This window comes from Sminthopsis crassicaudata, chromosome 4 (genome assembly GCF_048593235.1).
Source record: "Sminthopsis crassicaudata isolate SCR6 chromosome 4, ASM4859323v1, whole genome shotgun sequence".
NCBI lineage: Eukaryota > Metazoa > Chordata > Mammalia > Dasyuromorphia > Dasyuridae > Sminthopsis > Sminthopsis crassicaudata.
Genome location: NC_133620.1, coordinates 439,676,667 through 439,695,798, shown reverse-complemented (window position 1 = coordinate 439,695,798; position 19,132 = coordinate 439,676,667). Strand labels below are relative to the sequence as shown.

Sequence of the window (19,132 nt, the reverse complement as noted above, 5' to 3'; positions counted from 1 at the left end):
AGTTTTGATTTAAGGCAATATCCAGGGGCCTCTATGCTCACTTCTCTCGCTATCTCCGCTCATGCTTCCCCAGTCTTTCCTCGTCCTTCTCAGCAATCTTCTGATAGTTAAAATACCTTCATCTTCCAATTCCTGCCCAGAATCACTATTTAAGGGAGTACCATGCCATCTATGCTTGCTTATTTCTTTCCTTATAGATCTTCAGAATTTTTCAATTTCTTCTCCTCACACTGTCCAACTTTTTTACATCTTTGTCTTCCCCCACTAGACTATAAAATCCTTGAAGAAAGGATTTTAAATTTTTTAGGCTTATATTTGAATTCCTAGCAGTTAACACAGTGCTTGGCACCCAGCAAATACTCCATAGATGTTTTATATTCAGGGTATCCCAAAAGTCTTCTGGCAGTCTCAAGCTTTAATAGTTTAAAACTTTTTAAGAACTTAAATCTGGCCTCAGACATTTAATACTTCCTAGCTATGTGATCCTGAGCAAGTCACTTAACTCTTTGTCCCTTTTGCTAGTTAAATTTATCATAAAACCTACTAAATGCTAACTCCCACTAGTTTTCCAAGTTTTCCCCATCAGACTCACTTCAGTCTTTGAAGCATTTAGCACCTGGAACATGGCCTGCTCCATAAGACAACTTGATCTAGATATCGACCAGATTTCCTATTTCTCTCTGTCAGGATTGTAGGGTACTGGATGCCAGTCACTCCTTAGCTCTACTACCTCATGGGCAATTCCCAAGTATATTTCTCTTTTCTAAGAGTATAAATCTGCTTTTTCAACCAGATCACTCACTTCATTGCTTCAGTCTATTCATTAACTCCTGGTTTGACGACTCCTTCATCTTTCCTAAGGATATTAAGTTACAAAGCATTGATCAGACTAGTTATGTGTGAGGGAGGCCAGGGGTTCCCAAATTCCAAAATAAGGACAATGAACCAGCTACAATTTCAATAAAACTCACAGCCTCCTCCAGGTCTTGGTGAGTCAGGACCAGCAGCCCCAACATGCTTCCTACCAAAGATTGGGATACAACTTGTTTGGGATACAAATAAACCAGTCTCCTTTCCCTACTTCCATTTCTCCTTTTTATGCATTGTAGTCCAAGAGACTCATGATGGTCATCTGGTTTCTTTTATATAAGGTTAAATGGGAAAGGAGGAGGAAATGAGAGTAAATTAGTTGCAATGATAGGAAGGACCAAACCAAGTATTTCTCTCTCCTGTGCTTCTTCATGGATAACAACAGAGTAACTCATTGGCAATGGGTGTTGTGAGACGGGAGCCACCGGCAAGGGCTGCTGGAGGTCTAACTCACACCTGTAGAATGGTTCTCTTCATGTGAGAGAATAACACAAGGAGACGGAGAGGTAATTGTGTTCTCTGACCTCTCCTCTTCCCTCTGCCTCCAATTTATCTCATTCTCAGTCCACAAGCAACACCTGTGTCAATAAAGGCTGCCCTAAAACTCCTTCAGATGTTATGATTCATAGCTGTGGAGGCTCTCGGAGAACCGACCTGCCCCTTCGCCTAGGCGTGGTCCTTAACAAATGGGTAAAGCAGCTTTCTCACAGTGGGGACTGAAGGGAGAATTAAAAGCACTGCAGACTGGGCAGGGAGGCCCGGGGTCTGCTGGCCACTGCCTCTACTTCTCCCAGCTCAGCTAGCTCCACTTTGACCGCCCCTGGTCATCAGCATCCATTCCTCTCTGCCCCATGAATCCTGCTACATTGATAAGTCCTGGTCCATAGGGATGCTGAGCAGTATTCTTGCTCTGTCTCTCAGCCTGACTGCTGGGGCTTCTCCGTCACCCTTAACTCCACTCTGCCAGTCTGCCAAGGGCAAATTCAAGGGCACTTTAGGAAACTCAGGGAAATGTCAGCGGCCAAACATTTCCCATGCCTCGAGTTTCCATGGTAACAACTCTAAGGGTAGGAAGAGCTCAAGTTACAGATTAAAGATAAAAGCAGGAATACTAATTACTCTTAGGAACACAGACTTTGAGCACATTCTTTGAAGACCTAGACTCATTCCCTCCCAAACAGCAAAAACTTCTGGTCTAAACCCAGTGCACCCACCCCCATTTCAGCACACACCCAGGTCTGGGTCATTAAATCACGGGGATCAGGGTCTTTTCACAACTCTGTTTCCTATAGAATTGTAGCTGGGTAGATTCATCTAGCTCAAAGCTCATTTAAAAGTGCTCTCAAACTCAGGTAGAAAAAAGGGACAGTAAACTATATGTAAGGATCTCTGGGATTTGCATATTGACTTAGCTTTAAAATGTAATCAATTTTATTTATGTTTTAATTGCACTTTATCTTGTTAAATATTTCCCAATTATATTTTAATCTGGTTTGGACCATACTTGGGAAAGTCAAAGGTCACATATATTGCCCATGAACTCAGGTAGCTCTCCTACATAGCTGCATGGGCAAACAAAATGCAAAATGTACCTAGGAGCTCCCTGGGAAGTCTTGGGGTTAACGTTCTCCAATTCACACCAGCCCTCTGTCTCTGAAACAAAACTGTGGTTTCTCCACCGTCAGATGACCATTGCCCGAATTGAGACCTTTTAATCAATTAGAGAACATTTATTAAATATCTATTATGTGACAGGTACTGCGATAAACTTTCTGGATTCAAAGATCTAAATGAAACAGCTCTTACCTTCCAGAAGCTGATACTCTATCAGAGGAGACATGATATATGTGTGTATATAAGATAAGGGGGTTGGGGCACAGAATTTAAGAAAGTTTCCATGTAAAGAGTGACATTTAAAATAAGTGTGAAGGAAGCATAGAATTATACAAGGCAGAGGAGAAGGAGAAATGCATTCCAGGTCTGGTTAACTAATGCAAACACATGGAGAGACGAGATAAAGTATCAATTATGAGGTAAAGGAACGCTAGTTTGGCTGAAATGTGGAGTTCAGGAAGGGAAGTGACACAATTTATATATACATACACACACACACACACATATATACTGTACAGAGATATGCATACAAGTGTGCGTATATACATACACTATATATACATATATATTTACTAGAAGTAACAATGTATCTGAATTATATGATTTATATTTACAATTACTATGGATTTGATATACCTCTGGCTATGAGAGGAACTGTTCTTTTAGGCTCTTGCACAAAGAGCCAAATGGAATATTGTAGAGACCGTGCCGTGTAGAAACTACAACTGGCTTTCTAAAGGGTCCTTCTCCCTGTGAAGTCAGGGGGAGTAGGAGTACATTAACTTTGATCTCTGAGGAATCAATAGGGAAGACAGAAAGTTCTACCTTTTATTTTTTTAAGAATTGTCTCGATTGTTACTTTATAAAAAACATAAAAAGAATTCTATAAAGAATCTGAGAGTGAGCAGTTGTAAGTACAGTTCTGGAGAGACTTGTCTGTGGTGACTGAAAATAGGAGAAATGAAAAGGTCTAAAATGGAATTTCTTGAGAGAGAACTTGTGATTATGAGAGTTGAATGAGATTTTAGTTTTCACAGATTTAGGTTAAAAAAAAAAAGAAATTAAATTTAAATCAGAGAAATGAAAACTAGGGGAATAAAGGAAGAAAAACTTATAGAGGATTGCCAATATACTGACTCAAGGGAAATTATGACCTAATAAAAATGAACTCTAATGGGAAATGTAATCAAGGTGGGGACCTACGCTTTTTGTTAATTGCCTATAAATATTATCTCATTTGATCCTTACAGCAACCCTGTAAGGTAGGTACTATTAGCATCCCCATTTTATGGGTGAAGAAATTGAGGCTGACACAAATTAAGCAACTTGTCCAAGATCACAGACTTAGTATATATCTGAAGTTAAATTTGAACTCAGGACTTTCTGACTCCAGGAAGTAATCTGAGTCCAAGAAGTAATGGAGTGTTCCCATGCATTACACTCACCGGGCTCCATTTGGTGTTTAAATTCATAATAAAAGCTTATTTTAAAAAAGAAAGTTTCTTGTTATAGTAAGTATGAATATGATCTTTCTCACACCACAAATATCTATTTGGGGTTTTTTATTGATTTCATGATATTAAGCTGTATATTTAGTAACTAATATTTATTTAATCATAAGATATTAAAGGAATTAATGTTTTTAGAAAGATATGGGTAACTCATTTTGAAAAGGATAATTCTTGAATTTATTCAATAAATAATATTCAAGCAAACTGATTAATGAAGAAGGGGTTAAATTTTTAGTAATTAGCATAAAAATATACAAATAAAGAAGAGAAGGGACAGAAAAGCAGGACCGCTTTGAAAGCAAAATTACAGAATTTGTTATACCTAATAAAAGAGAAGCAAGCTGAACAGAATAAAGATCTGCAGTTTCATGCAGACTTTTTCTGTTTACTATGATCATGGAAAGTCCCATTTCATTTGGTATTGAAAATTGTAATCATAATAAACAACTTTTTAAATCAGTTAAATGTTAAAGTGAGAATTTTATGTAACTAAGTATGCTCTTTATCACAGCTAAAAAAGTATAAATAATTATTTTTGTTTTATTATTTATTTCAAATTAAAAAGATATATATTCAGTAATTTGACATTTAATTGAAACTATATCCACTCATATGAAAGAGTGTTTGACATTTAATCATAGGAAATTAAAGCATTTACCATAGAAATAAGAAACTAATATTGGGAAAGGAAGTTTCTGTTGTTTATTGAATAAATAACATTTAATGAATTAGAATACAGGTTCAAACCAACTGATTAATGAGATATTAAATTGAAGTAATATGAAAATATATAAACATATTCCCAGATTACTGTACAGTTTGGGATAATAAGATTAAATATGAGAATAAGTGAAGTGATCATGACTGTCTTTTATGCTTATAATGTTCTCTCTTCAACGCCAGCTATCAACTTTCCTGACTTCCTTTAAGTCTCAATTAAAACTCCATTTTTGGGGGCAGCTAAGTGGCGCAGTAGATAGAGCCCCGCCTTGAATTCAGGAGGACCCGAGTTCAAATGTGATCTTAGACACTTAACAAAACACAAAAGAAAGAGTGTTCCAAATCACTACTGATCAGAGAAATGCAAATTAAGACCACTCTGAGATACCACTACACACCTGTCAGATTGGCTAAGATAACAGGAACAAATAATGACAAATGTTGGAGGGGATGTGGGAAAACTGGGACACTAATACATTGTTGGTGGAGTTGTGAAAGAATCCAGCCATTCTGGAGAGCAATTTGGAATTATGCCCAAAAAGTTATCAAACTGTGCATACCCTTTGACCCAGCATTGCTGCTACTGGGATTATATCCCAAAGAAATACTAAAGAAGGGAAAGGGACCTGTATGTGCCAAAATGTTTGTGGCAGCCCTTTTTGTAGTGGCTAGAAACTGGAAGATGAATGGATGTCCATCAATTGGAGAATGGTTGGATAAATTGTGATATATGAAGGTTATGGAATATTATTGCTCTGTAAGAAATGACCAACAGGATGAATACAGAGAGGCTTGGAGAGACTTAAATCAACTGATGCTGAGTGAAATGAGCAGAACTAGGAGATCACTGTACACTTCAACAACAATACTGTATGAGGATGTATTCTGATGGAAGTGGATATCTTCAACAGAGAGAAGAGCTAATCCAATTCCAATTGATCAATGATGGACAGAATCAGCTACACCCAGAAAAGGAATACGGGGAAATGAGTGTAAACTATGAGCATTTTTTTTTTGTTTTTGTTTTTCTTCCCAGATTATTTTTACCTTCCGAATACAATCCTTCCTTTGCAACAACAACAACAAAATTCAGTTCTGCACATATATACTGTACCTAGGATATATTATGAAGATATTTAATATGTATGGGAATGCCTGTCATCTAGGGGAGGGGGTGGAGGGAAGGAGGGGAAAAATTCAGAACAGAAGGGAGTACAAGGGATAATGTAAAAAAAGATTACCTATGCATATGTACTGTCAAAAAAATGTTATAATTATAAAAATTAATAAAAAAGAAAAGAAAAAGATTCAATAGAAAAGGGAAAAGAAAAAGAAAGAAAAAGGAAGGAAGGAAGGAGGGAGGGAGGGAAAGACAAAGAAAGAAAGAGAAAGAAAGGAAGGAAGGAAGGAGGGAAGGAAAGAAAAAGAAAGAGAGAAAAAAGAAAGGAAGGAAGGAAGGAAGGAAGGAAGGAAGGAAGGAAGGAAGGAAGGAAGGAAGGAAGGAAGGAAGGAAGGAAGGAAGGAAGATAGATTGATTGTATGTTGGAGATTTATTTGATTCTCACAACTCAAGAATTCTATGACATAGGTAGCATGAATAATATTATTTCTGCACAATGGTTAGGAGAACCAAAACCCCATATGTTTCTCCCAGGTGACACAAAATGCATTTTCCATTAATTCTAGTAATTTCATGGTTTGTCCTTCATAATCTAACTTAACTATAAACACATCCTTGCCCAGCAGCTAATAAATGAGTAGTAAGCGACTGAAACTGAGCCCTCCAGTGGTAGAGCTAAGAATTGAATCCAGATCTGTGGCTGGAGTCAGTCTTTCGAAAATTCTCAATTACTTCCCTGTTTTTCATGGTGTTTAACAAAATTTGTAAAGTTGTTTATATGTTGTTTAAAAACATATTTATAAGAAAGCATAATTAAGTAAGTGAACAGTAAGTAGACTGTCAGATTGTATGGGCAAGTGAGAAATGCAGTCAGAGACATACTTACATGCAGGTAGATATGTAGGAAGTGGATTCTATGTGGATTTGGGAAGGTCTAATTGCCCCCAAAATGCAACTTCTCCCTACTACCTGAAATTCTGCTACTATCATTCCTGTAGTTTAGACTGATATCCCTAATAAAGACAAAATAAATTTGGGAACAATATTAAAGTCTTATCATTAGCCTTTTACATTTTACTGTGAATTAGTTAAATTCTGGTATTTTCCTAATACACGAAATGGTGCCTGTCACTCTTGTACTGATTTATTGCCAAGTGAATTTTCCCTGCTGAAACATTCCCCCACTCTGGGAGGTAATATTAAAAAAATATGCAATTCTCTTTTTGTTTTTTGTAGGATTTTGTTGTTAAGTCTGAGTGCCCAGCCACAGATGGTCTTTCTGGCAGAACATTTCGTGGTTAGTCTATGTCATCTCCAGGGATGTTTACCTCCTCATTCCCATCTCCCATCTCTGTTCCCAATAAACATCACTCATTATTTATTGGCATCCAAAAAATAGCATCTGATAAGTCCTGTTTAGGGCATCACAGGATCCGGGTTCCAATCCTACCTCTGCTACTTCTCACTCCCAGGGTCATTTTCATCATCCACAAAAAGAGGTATTTGAATTAATTTATTTCTTAAAATCCCTCACAGCTTTATATCCTATGAATGAATGGGGGGAAATGTTATTTTTTTAATATTAAGTACTTACTATATTCAAAAATATTGTAGTGGATAAGTTTAAATACAGCCTTGGATCCTTACTAGCTGTGTGACCTGGGCAGGTCATTTAACCTCTGTAAAAGTGGGGATGATAGCATTTATCTCCCAGAGCTGGGAGATAAGATCAAATGATAAAAAAAACAAATCAAAAGATCAAATGAGGTAATTACTATAAAGTATTTAAGCATAGTGCCTGGCTCATAATAAATGTTATATAAATATTAATCATCATCATCATTAAGCACTAAAACAGTCTTTCTTCTTGAGGAGCTCACATTATATTTCCCTTTCCAGGCCTATTTCACAGTACTCCCTTTGACACCGTGTCTGTTTGCATCAATATTTCTTGCTTATTCTTCCCCAAACTCGACTTTACATCTCCTTTCTCTGGAGCCTTTGCATAAATTCTTCCCCATGTATGAAAAGAGGCGCTTCCTAAATTTACTTCCACTGCTTAAAATTGGTGGCTTCTTTCATTTGCTCTATGGCTCTTTTTGGAAGCTCTTCCTGATATCCCTAATAATTAGAGCTTCTTAAATCACCTTGAATGTGCTTGTTTTTTAACATGTTATATCCTTTCAGATACAACACAGAATATAAGCTCTCAGAAGGCAGGAGATGGTTTTTTTTTCCCTTGGTATCCCTACCACAATGCCTTGCATAAAATTAGTTCTTCATAAATGATTGCTGGATTGTTGAATTGATGGAAATTGGAGTTCTTTACAGAGCACATATCTTTTTTATAGGTAACTGAATAATATAACCTTTGAGTGAATGCTATTTCTCCAGGGAGATAATCAGGTAGTGCTGGGGTAAGGATTATTTAGAGCCAAAGGGCATTTCTTAGTTGGTAAACTTCCTTAGTTGGTAAACTAAATCCAGAACGGTAGCAAGAGACTTCAGAGCAGGCTAAGTGTAAGCCTTAACCCGCAGGGCTTCCGGAGGGGTTCAGCAGTGCTTCTGGGTGCCACTGGCAGACCAAAGACATAACAAGCAAAGGAAAGAAAAGGGTAAGAGAAAAGGAGGAAGAGATGCAGAAGAAAAGGATGGAAAAGTGAAGACTAAGAAAGCCAGTCAGATTTCAGATAGATAGCCTTGAAGTCTGAGGTCAAACCTGGTCAATCCCAGAATGTTCAAATTGGAAGGAATCTGGAGAATCATCCAGTCCAGAGGTTTCCAAATTCCCTCCAGGAGTCTTACCTTTTACTTTGCTTCATCAGCAAGACTTTGGAAAAAGAGCTACAATCAAATCTTAAAAAAAAAAAAAAATAATCATTCAAAATGCATACTATTCGTCTTACCAAATAACAATAAATGGAATTTTTCAAATATCCAGACAAATTAAATTTGTACCTAATGTAGCAATAGTTTTACTTGAGAAGAAGAATGTTATTATTTCTGATCAATAAGGATATTAGTAGTTGGAAACAACAGCAAACACAATAGCTCATCTTAGAAGTACTGAGGAAACTTTTGGCTTACACAATTAAGAGGAACTTATGTAAGCCAACATTTTGACAGGCTCTTCAGTTCAGCACACTAACTTTTTAAAGAATCAAGAGTTTTATTTGTAATGTTTCTTGTAATGTTGTCAAAATATAGAACTGTCTTTTTAAAAAAAATTGGTAATTTACCAAAATGTACATCACAACCACTAAAAAAAATTGAAGAAAGCAATATTTTTTCCATATTGGGCTTTTGGTACTAGAACATGTTTCTTTCCTCTCCCAACTATTATAATTATCCATAATGGACATTGGTCCAAAACAATGAATACCCAAATTCATACGGTTCTAATAAAAGTGGCTCTGGTTTCCAAATGCTATTCTGGTTAAGCATATTATGTTTTCCAAGATGGAAAATTTTCCAGCAGGGCCCTGTCCCTGACTATGTCATCCCAGAACCATATCAGCTGAGCCTCAGAAGATTATCAACAGCCAGAACAATGGGGAGGCATGCTGAATTTGGGGGGCAACAATGATTCTCAAAGACCATCAGTCACATTATGGAAATGTTGCTTTCTGTATGGGTGAACTAAGTCCCTCTATCGATGAAGTCACAGGTCATTGAAGAAAATTCGGGGTGTCTTGGGGGAGAGATGAGTTATGGTTTGTTTTTTAATTTCTTTTAATTTGTGAGAAACTTGAATGGAAATTCCTCCACTGATTTCATCTATAATTTTTAAGTCCTGGAGACACTGAATGTTTTGTTCCTGGAAAGACAGAGCTTCCTAGCTCCAGGGTTGTTGCTCAACTGATCACTCAGAAAGACACTGTGTGATTTGGGCAAGTCCTTTAACTCCTATTTGCCTCAGTTCCTCATCTATAAATTGGGACACACTGGAGAAGAGCACAGCAAGCCACTCCCGTACCTTTACCAAGAAAAATCCTGTGGACAAAGTCCATGGGGTCACTTGGAGTTAGACACTACTGAACAGCAAAAACACTAGGGCTACAAAGAAAAAGGGGGGGAAAAGGTTCTCCCTGCCCTACCCTCAAGGAGTTTACTAGTTTAATGGGGACATCATGTCCCAGTACAGGTATGTACAAGATTCATATGAGGTAAGTAACTTAGAGGAGAGGGCTTAGCACCTGAGTAAACTAGGAAAGGTCTACCAAAAAAATGTCTTCTGAGCTGACTTGGAGGAAGTCAGAGATTCTAAAAACCAGGGGTAAGAAGGGAGAGCATTTGGGAGGATTGTATGTAAGGAGCAGTAAATCCATGTGGCTGGATTACAGAGGTATACAGAGGAGTCACATATAAAAATAACAAGAAAAGTGGTAAAGGGCCAGGGTGTGAAGCATTTTAAAGTTTGTAAAGTTTATGTATATAAATATATACTTATATATAAAATAATATAATAGTAAATGGTATACACACACACACACACACACACACACACACATATAAAGTTTATAAACTTGAACTTAGAAGCAGTTGAAAGCTCCTGGCTTTTGTTGAGTTGAAGGTGACATTTTCAAACCTTTTCTTTAGAAAATCACTTTGGCAGTTACTGAAGTGGGGAGAACCTTGAAGCTGAGAGACCAATGAAAAACTATTACAATCGTCTAGTTGAGAAGCATTGAAGATCTGAACTCAGATGGTAGCTATTTGAGTGGAGAAACATTGTGAGAGGCAGAAACAAGATTTAGCATCTCTGAATATCCAAAATACCAAACTGCCTCTCAATAGGAAAGGCCCCATAGCCTAAAAGAGGCAGAGCGCTAGACTAGTTTGGGATGGCCTCTCTGAGATGCCCCAGATCACTTTGACCTTGGCAAAGATCTGAGCCTACAAATATTGATAGTATTCATGTCATAAAATTAAGAATTTCTTCATTTGTATTTAATGTATTTAAATGTTTTTGCAATTCTTTAAAGCTCTGTATATAAAATACAAACATACATAGATGAATCTATGGATCTAACATTATTACACAAGGACCCAAAGTATTTAACAAGCAGCCACACCAGGTAAAGACCAATTGAAAAAACTATAGATATTTATCTTGAAGAAGAGAAGACCCAGCAGTCATGGCTAGCATTCTCAAGAAGGCAAATTTAGACGTGTGTGTCTATCTGTAACTGGAATGGGGAAGGTATTGAAATATTCCTTATTAAAAATCTCTAAGCAAATATTGAATGACTTTTTGTTGAGTATATTGTGGGGAATGTTTTTTGCCTGGGCTACATGACTGACTGATGTAATTTCTTCCAGTTCTTAAATTCTGGGATTCCATAATTGTTTGTCAGAAAGGAACTCCAGATTTCCGCAGGAGAATATTATCAGCGGTCCTCAAACTTTTAAATAGGGGCCAGTTCCCTGTCCCTCAGACTGTGGGAGGCCGGACTATGGTAAAAACAAAAGCTCACCCTCTGTCTCCACCCTCAGCCCTTTTGCCATAACCCGGCGGCCACCTCTGGCCCGTGGGCCGTAGTTTGAGAACCCCTAATGTAGACTATATTATATGTACTCTAGGAGTGGCTGTCAGCCTACTTTCCATAAATTCATATGTTGATTCTAGACCAAGAAGCGGCTAACTTTTCAATCTTACATATCATATAATGGAAATCTATCATTTCTATCCATCTCCAATCTAGGTGTTGATTGGAGGACACCGACATTAGGCACTGCCAACTCAAACAACAAAGCTGATTTTGGTATTCAAGCACCATCACCACTTTTACAGTTTGAGAAACACTGATCTAATCCCATCCATTAATTTTACAGATGAGGAAACAGCTGAGAGGCTTAAGTGATTTCCCTAACTAGCTATTGCCTAAATAGTATGATTTCAAAGGCCCTAAGAAGACTCCCTTGCTACTTCCCTCCTTACCCACTAATACCTGAAATCCCCTTAAACAGAAGCTAAGCTTTTCTTCCCATAATTAGAAAAAAAAAAGGGGGGTAAAATGCAAATACTCCTCGAGCCGCTGTCAAACTTGCCACAGTAATGTGTGCAAAACAATTTAATTTTTCTTTTTCTTGAGGGAAGATGCATAAAAGAAGGAGGAGATACAACAGGGATATTGAGGGCTCAAAGGAAAGAGGAAAGAACAGGAGTCAGAGAAAGCAAAGGATACAGAAAGGGAAAGCCAAGGAAGGAAGGGACAAAGGTCCTAGGTTCAAATTACAGCTCCGCTGTTAACTGTCAGTGTGACATTACAAAATTCCCTCACACTCTTGGGCCTCCTTTGTATAATAAGGGGGTCCAGCTCCATATTGATAATCTCATGGATTTTCCATCCCCCAGACTTTTACTTAAGATTTGGAGAGGACCCTTCTGGATGCTTATTGACAAAGTTCGAGGCACCAGGTTGGGTGGTACCCTCTGCCGCCATCCTATCAGCCTTCATCGTCACTAGGCTTCCTGATCTAGTCCCTCATACCCTTTGCCAGGCTCATTTCCATTCCAAGCAGATCTGATCAGTTCAATGCCCTCTGGTATCTGCTTATGGAATGAATTCAATGACACTTTCCACCTGCCTCCCTTTTGAGCTTTTCCTCACACTGTGCACCGAGCACCTTTGTACCCGTGTCCACTCTGATTCTTTGTCCTTCCTTCGGTGCTCCCTCGGCTTGAGAGCCCTCCCGCCTCTTAGCCCTCACCCAATTGTCGGTGGAGAGCCGGCCTCGGAGTCGGGGAGACTCAGGTTAAAAATCTGCCTTTACACATACACATACATACATGTATGAATGACCCTAGGGAAGTCACCAAATTCTCAGGACATTCTCCAGGCTCAGCCTCTCAGAGCAGATGCAGATGCAGGGTCCTCACCAGATGTTCCTTATCTCCAGGCAATTCTAGGTTCAGTCTGAAATCAAACCCCAAACTCTTTTTCACTGCTGGGTTTTTTGTTTTGTTTTGTTTTGTTTTTTTTCCCTCCTCTGGCAGCAATCATTCAATCCCCAGCCTGGACTGAAGAAGTGGGAGTCTTCAATAGGGAGGTGGAGCAGAGCAGCTCCTCCCCAGGCTTTTTCTGGCATTCTCCTGCTCTGTCACCACCAGTGAGTGCCAGAAGATCAGGAGAGGACAGGACTGGAAAGGAGGTGAGTCCAGGGGCTGTCTGGGTCCACCAGCTTCCCTCAGCTGCCACAGAAGGGACCTCTCAGATTTGTTGCCCTCCTGGGGACCTGAGAGGGGATAAAGTCCAGGCCGTAGCCTTCCTGAGTGCACTCTGGCTGGGTGGCTGTGACAGCTGGCACGGACAGAATTTGGGCTCTGGCTAGCCAGGGAGTGAACTGGATAGACTTCTTCCCACTCCACAGCGTTGTCAGTCCGCTGAGGGAGTCCCCTTACAACTCCAAGATTCCCTGGCTCAGGGATCCCTCCTCTCCCATTCTCTCGGGCAGGTGGAATTCCCTTCCCACAGAGGATCTCGCCAAAGAAAATGACCAAGATGAGAATCGCCGTGATTGGAGCCGGTGTGAGTGGGCTCAGCTCCATCAAATGTTGCCTGGAAGAAGGTCTGGAACCCGTGTGCTTTGAGAGGACCAGTGACATTGGAGGGCTCTGGAGGTTTCAGGTAACCTGTCCATTTCCTTAATTCTTGAAAAGCTCCCTTAATCCTGGCCCTGTGACTGTGGTAATGCAGTGGTGGGTGCTACTACTGCCACTTGCTAAGCCCTTCAAGAATCACCTGTCCAAAGCAAATCACCTAAATCTCAGCCTTTAACTCAGATGGATTTCAGGGAAGATCCCTTTAGCAAATCACCTAATCCTCAGATGGATTTCAGGGAAGATCCCTTCAGAGAAGTTCCTCAGAAACATTTCTACTCCCTTTGACAGGTACAGGAACTCAGCACAAAAAGGTTAACATTTCCTCCTAGTGTAGAGAGAACACGGTAGTGATTGTACCTAATTCCCAGAAGGATTGGCAGGGAAGAGCCCTTGGAAGCATCTCAACTCCTTTTTGACAAGTACAAGAACACTAAGCAGGGTCCGTTCTCCTCCCCACAGCAGAGGAGACAATGGTAGTGATTAGGCTACTAGAGAAGCTATCCCGTGTCTCCAAGGCTTCTACCTCAGTTTTCCCACGTGAAACAATTAATAGCTTGAGGCTTCAGACTGAAAGGAGTTCTAAGCTGATATAGTGTTATGAAAGCTTAAAATTATGGCAAGCCCATGGCCTCTGCAAAATTTCCCACCTCAGGAAAAAAAGTCAGTGGTGATTTTTGGTCCTGATAATCTGCCCAAGAGAAACAGACCACGGGTTTATTTTATTTATTTATTTTTATTATTTTCATTATTTTATTAATTACATTATTTATTTATTATTATTTTGGCCCCAAAGAGAAACAGACCACATTGAGACCTCTCTGTTTTCTTTTCCATTGGACCTTCCCCCTCTTGGTAGTTCCCTTCCACTTTTATAGGATGACTTTCCTTACCCTACCTCCCTTTGCATTCTTCTCTCTTGACTTTCTATCCACAGACCAAGTCCCCATGCCTAGGTATAAAATGACATTGTAGTTCTGGCTGTAGCCAGTTCACCAGTAAAGTAGCTGGGTGGTGCAGTGGACAGAGCACCAGGCCTGGAGTCAGGGAGGAGTTCAAGTCCAGCCTTTGGACATTTACTAGCCATGTGTCCCTGAGCGAGTCACTTAACTTGTATTTCTCTCAGTTCCTGGGGATACACTGGAGAAAAAAATGTCAAATCACTCCAGTATCTTTGCCAAGAAAACTTCAAGGGCAAAGTCCATGGGATCACAGAGGCAGCCCGAACAACAACAATGAAGATAAGGGATTGCTAAACTCAATAGTTTTCCGCCTCAGCCCTCTGACTCAATGGCATCTCACCCCCAAACCCTTATGTAAAAGAGAACTTGGCCAATTGTTTGCCCTTCGTTCTTGAAGAGGACCGTGACATTAGGGAGATGATGTTGATGAGGTCAGGGAACCAAATGATGAGGTGCGAGAACTGAGGTGGGAGATCCCCTCTGGTCGGAGCCGCAGATCCTGTGTGAGAGAATTCCCAAACCTGAAATCTGTGTGGCAAAAAGGGATTGATTGGCACTGAGAAGCCAGCCTGCTAGGAAGGCAGACTTCTTAGTGGGCAGAGTCCTGGCAGGACAGCTTGCTAAGAAGACAGCTTCCTTACCAACCATAATCCTGTTTAGAAATTCTGTGGCCATTCTGGGTTCAGAGCTGTCTTTTATTATCCATCTGAGGCTTGGGGCTTCAATTCAATTCAAAATTGAATGAGATTACTTAACTGGGAGTTTGAGTCAGGGTTGACAGTAGCCCCGGCCTAGATTTCCATGGAAGAGAGATTACTTATCTTGGGAGTTTGAGCTACTGGGAGTGGTCCCAGACTAATCTTCAACTCAATAGAGGGAGGGACCACATCCCTGGCCAAGATCTTCAACTGTGAGACCACCCAACTAGGCTCCCTAAAGGGTGAGAAGGGGAACAGTTTCAGGTTCACCCCAAAGGTTAAGGAGACACAATTTCTCCCCAACAATCTCAGTTTACATCATTCCCCCCTCAAGCAGTCTCCCAAATATATTTGGGGTAATGGGGATAAAGCTCTCATCTTCTGTAATTGCTTTGAGCTGACAAGGGGTATAGAGTTGTCCCTAAGTTCCCTGGGGGTCCAAGCCAGGAGGGGAGGTGCGAGATCTGGAGATTGCAGCAGCTCAGGCCAGGAGATGTAGTGTGCTCCAGGATCTCCAGGCTGAAGGAGTAGTAGCTTGGAGCCTGGAGGAAACATCTTAGGAGCAGATTAAAAGTGGGGAGTCATCCAGGGTGGAGATGGTGATGTTTGGGAATGGGGCCTTTGCAAAAAAAATGCCCATCTGTGGGCTGCCCTGAGGATGCTGATGGCCCGCCCAGCAATCCTGACCGCCCCCATTGCCCACGGAGCTCCCTAGCTGAAAGGCTGAGAAGGAGTTAACTGCTGGCAGGGGCCATGATATCAGGTCCTCTCTGGCTCACAGATGCAGCATTTTTAATCCTAGAACTATGAGTCCAGCTGGGGGACCCTTCCAGTTTAGCTGGGGTGGTCAGAATGACCTGATATGGGCCTTTCCACTTCACACCCAGAGGGTCAGCACCTTGAGGCTTCCAATATTTTAAGTATATTCTGTCTGAATTTACAGGGGGACAGTCTGAGTATATGCATCTGCAGGTTTAGGGAGATGCTCATTTGCACATTCAGAAAGGGGCTTCCGGACCGCCCAGCTGTGGCAAACTGAGTGACGAGATTCTGCTCGGGAGCCACAAGAATGGCAGTGGCTAGAAAAGGCCTTCTGTACAGAAGGAGCTCAGCTTCATGTTCTCCCCGGGGACAATGGGACTCGGAGGAGGAGGTGGGAGGGGATTTTGAGTGTCTTGGTCACAGTTTGGGATACCTGAGCAGTGAAGGCCGGCCCTTGTCACTGGGCAGGCCAAAGTGAGGAATGATCTCTTTCAGTAAGCACTTCAATACCTCCTGAGTCTTCTCGGTCCTGCAGGGAAAAGCTTCTACCCAGTTAGTAAATATGTCAACAAAGACCAGAAGCAACTTGAAATTTCTACAAGGGGGCAGATGTGTAAAGTCTGTTTGCCAGTCTCCACCAAGGTATGTGCCCCTTCTCTGAACTGGCTTCAGGAGAGGGGGAGGTCTAACAGCTCCCTCAGGATTCACTCGGGCACAAATTGGGCAGGCCTGGCAGAGCTGTTTCTCCCAGCTTGTGGCCAGGGAGAATGTGTTTCACAAGGGATTGGAGAGCATTTCTCCCCAGGTGTGTAGCCTGATGAAGACCAAAGATCAGTTTCCACTGACTTTCCTCTGGGATTGAGGGTGTTTGAAACCAGCCAGAAGGAGGAAGGATGTACCCGTTTCTTCTGCAAAGGTTTTTTCTACAGGAAGGGGTATAAGAATCAGGGAGCTGGGGAATTAAAGGTGCCATGGTCAGGGGTAAACGGGCAGCAGCTTTAGCAGCTGAATCTGCAACTCTATTTCCCTTGGCCTAAAGTGAATCTCCCTTCTGGTGTCCTTTACCAAACATGACTGGAACCTCCCTGGGTTCGTGGACAGCTTGCAGTAGCTGTAGAATTTCTCCTGTGTGTTTAATGGGAGAATTTTTTGCTGTCAAAAGACCCCTTTCTTTCCATATAGCCCCGTGAGCATGCAAAACATTAAAAGCACATTTGGAGTCAGTGTAGATGGTCACTCTCATTCCCTTTCCCAGCTCCAAAGCTCTGGTCAGGGCAGTGAGTTCAATCTTCTGGACAGAAGTCTCAGGGGCAGTGGCTTAGCTTCCAGGGTGCCACTGAGGGTCACCACAGAATAACTCGCCTTTCTTTCCCCATTTTCAAGAAAGCCTGATCAGTCTGCAAACCACTCCCCATCTGGGTTGTGAAGGGGAATGTCAGGCTGCCGGAGTAGACAGTTATGCGTGATGTCTCCGGCTGAGTGCTGTCAGGGAGCAGGTGGCAGGATTAGGAGTGTGACACACCTGGAGAGTCAGGTGGGGAGGAGAGCCCGACACCTGGAGAGCTTCCCACCACAAGCCACTGGTGCCCTTTGGCTTCTAAAATGCTCTAAACCCAGAGGGGAGATAGAACCTCTAATGGCCGTCCCAAGGTTAGTTTGGGGCCTCTTCAATTAAAAGGGCCATGGCAGTCACCGCTCTGAGGCAGGAGGGCCATCCCAGAGAGACCCAGTCCAGCTTCTTTGAGAAGTGACTGGTCTGGGATTGCCCAGGGCGTGGCCCTTTCTTTTGAGACTGCAGATCAGGACAAGGACTGGGGGTCTCCTCAGACAGCTTCCATGACACCTAGAACACGAAACCTCTGTGGTTTCCGGAAATGTCAGCAGCCAAGAGTAGGGGCTTTTCTCCAAATCTTGCTTTAATTCTGTGGCCTCTCTCCTCAGCTGCAGCTGATCCTTACATTAAAGACTCCAACTGCTATTTTTAAGGGAGAAATTTTAGGGCCCAAAGCTGACTTCTGCAGCTTCCTCCATGTATCTGGGCCAGATTGTTCAATATTAACATCTCCCCAGGACAGATCGAGGAGGGCCTTGGCCTTGGACCCCTCGAAAAGCCAGATGGGATCCTCAGAGTAAAGGCCAGGTTTCTCCTCAGTCTGGGAGAGGTTTGACATTGAAAGAGGCACCTCTGCTCCCAGTGTCTCTCCCTGAGAGTCTGCTTCTTCTCCCAGGGGCAGAGGTTAGAATCAGTGTCCTGAGGAGGAGAAACAAGGCTGGGGGTCTCAGGATCTGCTTCAGGTAAGGGGGATAGAGTCAGAGAGATATTGCCAGACATAAGGACCTGTTCTGGAAGGGATCCAGGGACCTCCTGAGAGGGATTGCATAGGGGTGCAGAGGAGAGCTCCCAAGTCCCTAGAGGAGCAGGAAAGAGGGAACATTTCCTTCCAGCACATTTTAGCAGCATTCTGCAGTGCTGGTTTAATTTAAGCTTTTTAGTTTTGAGACGTTTCAAGCCAAATTTGTCTCTGCCTAAGGAAGGATCCTTAGAGGTGTTCTGTCCCATTTTGCCACAAGCCTTAGATTTCCTCGATTCTTTAGCGTCTCGTCCTTCTCTAGACGTCTCTAGAGATAGAGAGATGACAAAATGCTTCCTGATTAAGGGGACTTTTGTCAGAGAAAGCAGGAATTCATTTCAGGAGTCCCTGAGATAGAATTCTGCCTGAGCTCCAACAATCCAAGTTTTCCTGGGAAGTTGGATCATCCTAGCTATAGAATAGACAACAAGAAAAGGCTTTACCTCGTCCAGATTCTCAGAGATTCCCAGTCAGGGAAATGATGAGGTACAAGAAATGGGGTGGGAAATCGCCTCTGGTCAGAGCCACAGGTCCTATGCAAAAAGGGATTTATTGGCGCTGAGAAGCCAGCTTGCAAGGAAGACAGACTTTTTAGTGGGCAGAATCTTGGCAGGACAGCTTGCTAAGAAAACAGCTTCCTTGACAAAGCATAATCCTGTTTACAAATTTTGTGACCATTCAGGTTTCAGAGTTGTTTGTTAGCCCTCTGAGGTTTGGGGCTTCAATTCAATTCAAGATTAAATGAGATTACTTAACCAGGAGTTTGAGTCACTTAATGTTGACAGTGGCCCAGGCCTAGATTTCCATTGAAGAGAGATTACTTATCTTGGGATCTTGAGCTACTGGGAGTGGTCCCAGACTAATCTTCAACTCAGTAGAGGGAGGGACCACATCCTTGGCCAAGATCTCCAACTGAGTGAG

General features: G+C 41.7%; 1 protein-coding gene across 5 annotated transcripts in view; it reads left to right on the top strand.

The window, feature by feature from the left end:
• FMO5 (flavin containing dimethylaniline monoxygenase 5) overlaps positions 1–19,132 on the top strand; it is a 65,015-nt gene that overhangs the window by 19,510 nt on the left and 26,373 nt on the right. For 3 of the 5 annotated variants that reach the window (XM_074263264.1, XM_074263262.1, XM_074263266.1), the window contains 2 exons: positions 12,836–12,990; positions 13,294–13,466. In XM_074263264.1, the coding sequence (XP_074119365.1) occupies positions 13,332–13,466 (135 nt within the window). In that variant the 5' untranslated portion in view covers positions 12,836–12,990; positions 13,294–13,331. Of the gene's footprint in view, positions 1–7,071; positions 7,335–12,835; positions 12,991–13,293; positions 13,467–19,132 lie in introns of all 5 variants that reach the window. The other 2 variants (XM_074263265.1, XM_074263263.1) reach the window with 1 other exon arrangement.